The sequence below is a fragment of the Lampetra fluviatilis genome, chromosome 61 (genome assembly GCF_964198595.1).
Source record: "Lampetra fluviatilis chromosome 61, kcLamFluv1.1, whole genome shotgun sequence".
In the NCBI taxonomy this organism is placed as follows: domain Eukaryota; kingdom Metazoa; phylum Chordata; class Hyperoartia; order Petromyzontiformes; family Petromyzontidae; genus Lampetra; species Lampetra fluviatilis.
This window is the reverse complement of record NC_136335.1, coordinates 7,549,798-7,558,444: the sequence shown is the minus strand read 5'-3', so window position 1 is coordinate 7,558,444 and position 8,647 is coordinate 7,549,798. Positions and strand designations below refer to the sequence as shown.

The following is an 8,647-nucleotide window of genomic DNA, read 5'->3' as shown; positions in this document are numbered from 1 at the left end:
CTTCCCCCCTCATCTCCCTCCCCCCATCTCCCCCCCCTATCAACCCCCCCCCATCTCCCCCCCCCCATCAACCCCCCCCCCCATCAACCCCCCCCATCAACCTCCTTCCGCATCCCCCCTCCTCCCCATTATCTCCCTCCCCCCTCCTGCCCATCAACCTCCACCCCCCCCCAACTCCCTCCCTCCCCCTCAACCTCCCTCCGCATCTTCCCATCTCGCCTCCTGCCCATCACCCCCCCCCCAACTCCCCCCCCCCATCAACCTCTCCCCATCTCCCTCCCCACCATCAACTTCCCCCCCCATCTCCCCCCTCCCCAACTCCCCTCCCCCCCATCAACCTCCTCCATCTCCCCATCTCCTTTCCCTCCCCATCTCCCTGCCCCCATCAACCTCCCTCACCATCTCCCCCCCACCCTCTCTCCTCCCCGCTCCCATTGCGCCCTCTGCGCCATCCACCGCCCTCCTCTCTCCCCCTCCGTCTCCCTGCCAACGTTCTGCCGCAATCGGTTACCGGCTCCCAGACTCTCCCGACTCTCGGAACCGGTAACCGATTGCGAGAGGCGGTTACCAGTTTGGCGACCCCATTCACTCCAGCAGTGAGTCGTGGGCAGGACTCGGCACACGACGAGACGTCTATTTTATTGTGAAGCCGCCCGCCCCAACGCAGCAACAGACAAACATCGCCCCCCCCCCCCCCCCCGTGGAGCCTGCCACGCGAAGTGCTTTACAGCTCATCGGATACCTCCGGCGTATGTATTCTGATGATTTCCAGGTGGCGTTTAGGGGAGCAGCATCTATGAAAGCCGGCGGGTGGGTGGCCAAAACCAAGCCCGGGCCGCCTTTGTCTCTCCCGCAGGTGGTGGTGTTCACTGCACACCGCACCAGGTACTCATTTGGGAGGCCGTTTCAGATGATCGTCAACTTGTGGTTGGTGATGGCCGGGCTTGGAACGGGGGCAGCGGAGCGCAAACCGCTGCACCACCGCTCCCCACAAGGGTACACAACATACAAAGATCCCCCGTATAGCATTAACAGACTGTATGGGGCAAGTGCTGCTAGCGAGTAGCAGCACTTATGAAGGCCGGAACGGCACACGAGGGGGTGGGTGGCCAGCACCACGCCCGGCCGCCTTTGTCTTTCCAATAGTAATATTTTTACACACCGCACGAGGTACTCACTTGAGGCCGAGTCTACCTAGGGGAGCCTCAGGACCCGTTCAGATAATCGACACTGATGTTGACCGTGAGCGCAGCGCGCAAACCGCCGCACCACCACTCCCCACCACCATCACTCACAGGCAAAGGGAATTCTCAAGGGGGTGGGGCGGCCCTGCAGAGACTGGCGGGGATTTGGCCTACTCTTCCTACGCTGGTCGAATGTCTTGCATGGAGGGTGGGAATACCAACTTTACCCCACCGCAAAGTCGGCCGGCCAGGTACATGCACACGACGAGTTTGCTGCGCTGGTGCCCCCACCCCCCCAAAGGGCTGGAGGGTGATGGGGTTCGGGGTTATGGCTGCGCTTAGCCACTACCCCTAATAACCACCGCCACAATTACCACCATCGCCGCCAAAGCTCCCCCGTATAGCCTCATACTGTTAGGGCAAGTCCGTCTATATGGGGCCGTCCATAAATTACGTCACGCACCTAGGGGGGGGGAGGGTGAGCCATTTGTGATGATGTGACGAAGGGGGGGGGGTGAGAAATGTGACGTCACATCAAAATGCACAACTTGAAATAAATATTGAATTGTTATAACACTAATTTTTATTCATTTTCAGTCACTATTTGATTATTTAAATTTACTAAGGCCACCTTTTATTTATTCCATGAAGGAGCATGTTGCTTCTCCATGGGAGAATGGAGAAGCATACATTTTCAAAATGTTTTTAATGATCTACCAGGTCTTTTCATTGTGGAATGAATATGATCGTTATAATTGTACTCTCAATTTTGCTTCGTTCTACTACAAAGTTTAAAGTATTTTTTTTATAGTTATAATTACTTTCAATAATTTATAATTATAAGATAATTTCAATATAATATTTTCAAGTGAATTTTATGCAAAATTTAAGCTTTCCTACGCCTCCTTTTTATCTTCAAATACATGTTTTCTCGTACAACATCAGAGTGCAGCGCCGCATTAAATACGCACTACAATTACATGAGTTTAAAGCGATTTGAAGCATGTTTTATTTAAAAAAATGGATTTTTGGGGGGGGGAGGGGCAGCTTTGTGACGTCATATTTGGGGGGTGACTTTTTGTGACGCCGTGTGACGAGGGGTCAAAAATCGTCCAAAATCGCGTGACGTCATTTATGGACGGCCCCTTTGCGGTATAAACTCTGGGTCAGGATTCGAACCCGTACTGACGCGGCAGTCTGTGCGTGAACACGAGTGACCTCACTTGGCGCTGTCTTTGCAGCGTCGTTTGTGTTCGTCTCCTCCAGAGTTAAAACAAATGATAGCAAAAGCAGCCCCCCCCCCCCCATTGTATCTGGCACTTTAACCATCCGGAATGTTTCTATTAACCGGCATCGGTCCCCATAGACAAATCTTATGGCGCCACGGTGGCTCGGAGATGTCTTGCCTGCCAGAGGAGCTCGCCATTGGGATGGTGGCGAGACGTTATGGGCCGTCCATAAATGACGTCACGCGATTTTGGACGATTTTTGACCGCCCCCCTCGTCGTCACAAAGTCAGACCCCCCCCCCCTCAAATATGACGTTCAAAAGCTCTGCCCCCCCCAAATAAAACATGCTTCAAATCGCTTTAAACTATTGTCATTGTAGTGCGTATTTAATGTGGCGCTGCACTCTTGTTTAAGGAGAAAAAATTACAAGAAAGTCTATTTAATTAAGTAGAACGTGTTGTCTATATTTATTTAAAGTTGCGCATTTTGATGTGACGTCACATTTCTCAACCCCCCCCCCAGGTGCGTGACGTCATTTATGGACGGCTCCTTAACTCTCCCGCCTGGAATACAAAAGGTGGTGGGGGGTTAATCCCCAGCCTGACGCCCGTTGTGTATTCACGAGTTGTGCGTCTCACTCTCCCCGTGGTCGCGTGAATTTTTCTCCGGATCCTCCGGTTTTCCCCTACACATTTAAAAGCGTGCCTTTAGGTGATTTGGGCTGCTATCAATGTCCACATGATGATAAGCCACTTCGTTGAGCTATTATCATTTGTGGCCAGGTCGCTTCTGGAAAATAACTACATCGCTCAGTGGGCTTTACCTGGCAAAATGGAAAAAAAAAACAATTAAATTAGTTTTAGACAAATCTAAGACGAATCTTACTTCATCTGTATCCGGAAAAAATAAATTCCCGACAGCCATCGGGCATCTTGCAGTGCGTGCGCTTCACGTCAGATCCGTTTTGCCAGGGAGCTGTCGCTCATGGCAGTCTGTACGCAACTTCTGATTAGCAACGATTGGCTAACGTACAGTGCGAGAGAAGTTCAACATACACTACACTATACACTACATAATACACTATACACTATTAATACATTGAAAACTAAAGTTCAACATACATACACTACACATTATGCTAACTACACTATAAGCTACTAAATTGAAAACTAATTTATGTACAATTGGCTGTTGCGTTTAGTTTGTTGTCCTTCTCCACACCTCCGATGAACAATGGTTGGCTACGTACGGTGCCAAAGAAGTTCAACATACAGTACAGTACTACTCTATCCTGTACACTCTAAACGGCCCCAATCAACTTAGTGTGGCTTGTCAGTACCCGATGTAAAAAAAAAGATATAACTTCTTATATCACAGTTACAAAAAAAATGTAGGCTTACGTTTATTTCTTGAAAAGGTGTATTGTATGTACTTGGACAATTTTCTGAATCATAAGTATGTATATATAACTCTCAGATAACCGGCATATTAAATGAACCAGCAAACCCTCCATTGGATGCCGGAGATTTTTGCTGCGATAGTAATAATTTGAACATTTGATTCTTGCAATGATCCGTTACCCAAAATGCAATACGCGAGAATGCAAAACAGGAAGTCGCGGGGAAGTCAGCAGCCGAGCAGTTGTCCCCTAGAGAGTTCCCAGAGCCTGGGGGTTCCACTCCGGGTTTTATCTCCAACCCACAGAGAGACCTCATCGGAGGGTCGAGACGGACACCAATGCCTGCACATTCTACAAACGACGCGAGGGTCGCCCCTCGATCTACCAACGAACGTTCCCCGCCTCGCACCATTTCGCGTTAACGCAATTGACGAATAAATTATTAATGTAAAACACGAAAAGATAATTATTTTTTTCCCCGTTCACGTGGAAATTCACTTTGGGCACGTTGCAACGGAGACCGATGTAATAATGTGTTGAACTTCTTTCGCACACAAAGCGGCGTCGGTGGTAGTTGTGGTGGTGATTGTGGTGGTGTTTGGTGATGGTGGTGATTGTAGTGGTGGTAGCTGTTGTGGTGTTTGGTGATGGTGGTGTTTGTGGTGGTGATGGTGTGGGGAGCCGCGGCGCAGTGGTTAGTGCGTTGCGCTATGAACCCGACAGAGTTTGATTCCCGCTCACGGCCTCCCAACCCGATGACCTCCCAAACCAGTACCTGATGCCGTGTCTAGTAAACATCGCCAACTATAGAGACAAAGGCGGTCGGGCGTGCTGCTGTCCACCCACCCCATCGTGTGCTGTGCTGGCCTTCATAGGCGCTGCTACTTGCTAACAGCACTTTCCCCAACAGTCTTGTTCAGGCGACACAGAGGACCTTTGTCTTTTGGTGGCTGTGGTGGCAGTTGTGCTGTTGTTGGCAGAGGTGGCAGTTGTAGTTACAGGGGATAGTGATCATGCACAGCCAGAACTCCGAACCCCATCTCCAACCTCAACCACAACCCCAGATGTCAAGGCGTACCTCGGATGCTATCCCGAACTGCATCACATCAACAGATTTGTACGTAAGCAAAGCTCCTATCTCCATCGCTGTCCATAGCAATACCCCGATCCCGAATGCTGACACTATTTATATATTCCTCACGAATGCGTATCCCTAACCTTGCCTCTGATCCTACATCTTGAAATTCAATTGCAAAACCCCATCTTCAACCAAAACCCGATGCCTTGCATTAGCCGTGTGTCCAACCCAATCACCTTTGCCCAGTCCCTAACCTCCTCACTCTCTACCGCTAACCCCATCCCCAAATCCCCTCACTCTGCCCATACTCTTATCCCCTATTCCATTCACTCTAACCCTATCCCCTAACCCCGACTCATCAGCAGTAGTCACGGGCTGCTGCTCGTCTTGTGTCCGGGCGGACGGGAGCAGCGATGTCGCTGGAATCTCAAACGCATTGACGGGGCAGGCGAGGGCAGCTGGGACGGGGGCAGTTGGGGTGACGAGGGGCAGCAGGCTCAGGGAACCCAGGGCAACGTGAATTCGCTGGCGGGTAGCGGAGAGCAGTGCGTCATCTCCACGTTCTTCATGTACTTACGAGCCTGCACGCACACACACAAACGACACATACACAACCTTATACAACACACATGACACATATAACACAGACTCACACGACACACACGACATGTACACGATACACACAACAAAGATCCCCCCATGTAGCCATTAACAGACTTGTTGGGGCAAAGTGTTGTGAGCGAGTAGCAGGGCCTATGAAGGCCGGCACTGTGGCACACGAGAGGGGTGGGTGGCCAGCACCCACACCCAGCAGCCTTTGAGGCTGAGTCGACATTGGGGAGGCCAAGGAACGGTTCAGATAATAATCTTCGCCGGGGTTGGTCTTAAACGGGAATCCAACTCTGGTTGCCAGGTTCGTAGCGCGCTACCGCCCCCCACAAGGGTACAAAGACAAAGATCCCCCGTACAGCCTTTACAGACTGTGAGGGCGAGTGTTTTTAGTGAGCACCTATGAAGGCTGCCACACGAGGGGGTGGGGGGTGGCCAGCACCACACTGGGGGAAGGACAACAAACTAACCACAACAAAAAGCAGTTCTAAAGAAATTCGTTTTCAATCTCGAATATTTAAAAGTGCATAGCACCCAGTGGCTTCCTAATATCGGAAGGAAGAACGTTCCAGACGGCCGCAGAAGCGCATCTGAAAGCGCATGATGTGGTGACCGTGTTTGTTCGGTGGCTAGCCAAAAGTCGCTGCTTCGAGGACTGCTGGCATTCGAGGGATGGTTTATGTTCCTTGACGAGATGAGCAGGGTGTTGTGGGGCTCATTGTGGCAAACACTTTGTGTGTAATGAGTGCCACCTTCTTCCTTCGGCAACCAGAAGCCAATGTAGCTTGTCGAGCACCAGAGAGACATGGTCATATCTCACATATAGCGGGTCTCTGCTGTGTGCATGCTGTGTGCATGTACCCCACTTGCAGTGTGTGTGTGTGCTGTGTGCATGCTGTGTGTGCGTGCTGTGTGCATGCTGTGTGCATGTACCCCACTTGCAGTGTGTGTGTGTGCTGTGTGCATGCTGTGTGTGCGTGCTGTGTGCTTGCTGTGTGCATGTACCCCACTTGCAGTGTGTGTGTGCGTGCTGTGTGCATGCTGTGTGCACGTGCTGTGTGTGCGTGCTGCGTGCGCGTGCTGTGTGCGCGTGCTGTGTGTGTGTGCGTGCTTGCTGTGTGCGCGCTGTGTGTGCGTGCTGTGTGTGTGCTATGTGTGCGCGCTGCGTGCGTGCTGTGTGTGCGCTGTGTGTGCGCTGTGTGTGCATGCTGTCTGTGTGCTGTGTGTGCGTGCTGTGTGTGCGTGCTGTGTGTGCGTGCTGTGTGCATGCTGTGCGTGCTGTGTGTGCTGTCTGCGTGCTGTGTGCGTGCTGTGCGTGCTATGTGCGTGCTGTGTGTGCGTGCTGTGTGCGTGCTGTGTGCGTGCTGTGTGTGCCCCGTGCGCTCTCTCACCAGGTACATGACCAGCTGCGTCTTCTGCTGTTCTGACAGCTCCTCCCCTGTGGCACAGAGACACACAGCACGGTCACGGGGGAGGCGGCCAGAGACTCACGGGACCCCCGAGACCCCCTGGCACCCTGAGACCCCAAGACCCCGAGGACTCGCCGGGCGGTGGCGGCACGCTCACCGCTCATTGCAAGGGGTTCGCAGTTCAATTCCGGCAGGCCGTCCCGGTCATTACCACGGTGCGGTCATCATCAGCGTCATGATCACGATCCACGGGCAGGTAGCCCCATAGTAGTAGGTGGTGTCCCCTGCACATTTCGTCGCTAGTTGTTTCCCACTTTCCTCTCCCTGTCTTGTGCTCAGGCAGAGGCCACGTCTTTCTGGCAACCCCATCTCTCATGATGTCGTTGTCGTCAGGCCATTCGGCGGTGCGGTGGCGGAAACGTGAATTACGATTCTCCCTGCCATCCGCTTCGCGGTGAACGTTACAGATTCTGTGACATCGTTTGGAAAGAGGAGCGTTGCCACTCTTGTTCGCGTGCCCGCCGGTGTCGCGGTCGAAATTGGCCAATTTGATGAATCGCCGACAAGTGTGGGGGAGCGGTGGCGCAGCGGTTAGCGCCCTGGCGCCGACTTCGAGTTCCATTCCCGCCCGCACAAAAAACATCAATGGCGAACAGTTGAGCAGGTCCTGGGCCTTCTGTAGGACTGGGGACACAAAGGCGGCCGTGCTGTGGTGCTGGCCACCCACCCACCGTGTGCCGTTCCGACCTTCATAGGTGCTACTACTCGCTAACAGCACTTGCCCCAACAGTCTGTTAAGGCTACGCAGGGGGGATATCTTTGTCTGTGTGCGTGTGCAGGAGTTACCGATGGACCAGGGGTAGCCGGCAGGATGATCGTGGGCGTAGGACTTGAGAAGCGACGCACACCACTCCTCATCCACGCGGTATGCACTGTAGACAGTCACTGACAAAGGCAAAGACCCCCTGTATAGCCTCAGGAGACTGTTGGGGCAAGTGCTATTAGCGAGCAGCAGCACCTATGAAAGGTCGGCAAAACACACAAAGGGGGTGGGTGGCCAGCACCATGCCCGGCTGCCTTCGTCTCCCCAGTGGCGATGTAACAACACACCACACCAGGTGTTCATTTGAGGCCGAGTCGACCCAGGGGAGGCCTAGCACCAGTTCACAAAAAATCGTCACCAATGTTGGTGTTGGCCATGAGCAGGAATCGAACTCGGGTCGACGGGTTCGTAGCGCAGCGCACTAACCACAATACAACCGCTCCACACACGCACCACACACACACGCACCACACACACACAGAGCTACACACAGAGTTATACACCCACCACACACAGAGTTACACACACACACACCATACACATGTCTGTCGAAAACAAACTCCCAACAAGTCACCAGCAGAGTGACCGTGGTGCTGGGAGACCCTTGGTTTATGAACGTACGTTCGGTTTACGTTCATTTCGCATGAGCGCAAATCACAAATTAGAGACAATTTTTGGTAAAATAAAATTGAATTTCCTTCCGGGTTCACAAAATTTCACTCCGGCACGTGCCACGGAATCACCAAACGAGAAGCCACCTGGGAGGCTGCATCATCCGTCTGCTACTGCGAAAATAAAGCTTCGTAGCTCATCAGATTCCTCCTCCAGGGTACATAAAGATTCTGATCCATGACAGGACCACGGTGCCCCTACAGTGCAACAGTAACACCTCCACATCACTTTTGGCGAGTTCCCT

At 52.5% G+C, this 8,647-nt stretch overlaps 1 protein-coding gene across 1 annotated transcript in view; it reads right to left on the bottom strand.

The window, feature by feature from the left end:
- Positions 1 to 2,744: 2,744 nt before the first annotated feature.
- Positions 2,745 to 8,647, bottom strand: part of LOC144951194 (phosphatidylserine lipase ABHD16A-like) — a 48,405-nt gene continuing 42,502 nt past the window's right edge. Inside the window, exons 18-20 of the mRNA XM_078881337.1 lie at positions 7,755 to 7,853; positions 6,891 to 6,937; positions 2,745 to 5,471 (exon numbers count right to left, since the gene is read on the bottom strand). Of these exons, the coding sequence (XP_078737463.1) occupies positions 5,388 to 5,471; positions 6,891 to 6,937; positions 7,755 to 7,853 (230 nt within the window). The 3' untranslated portion in view covers positions 2,745 to 5,387. The remainder of the gene's footprint in view (positions 5,472 to 6,890; positions 6,938 to 7,754; positions 7,854 to 8,647) is intronic.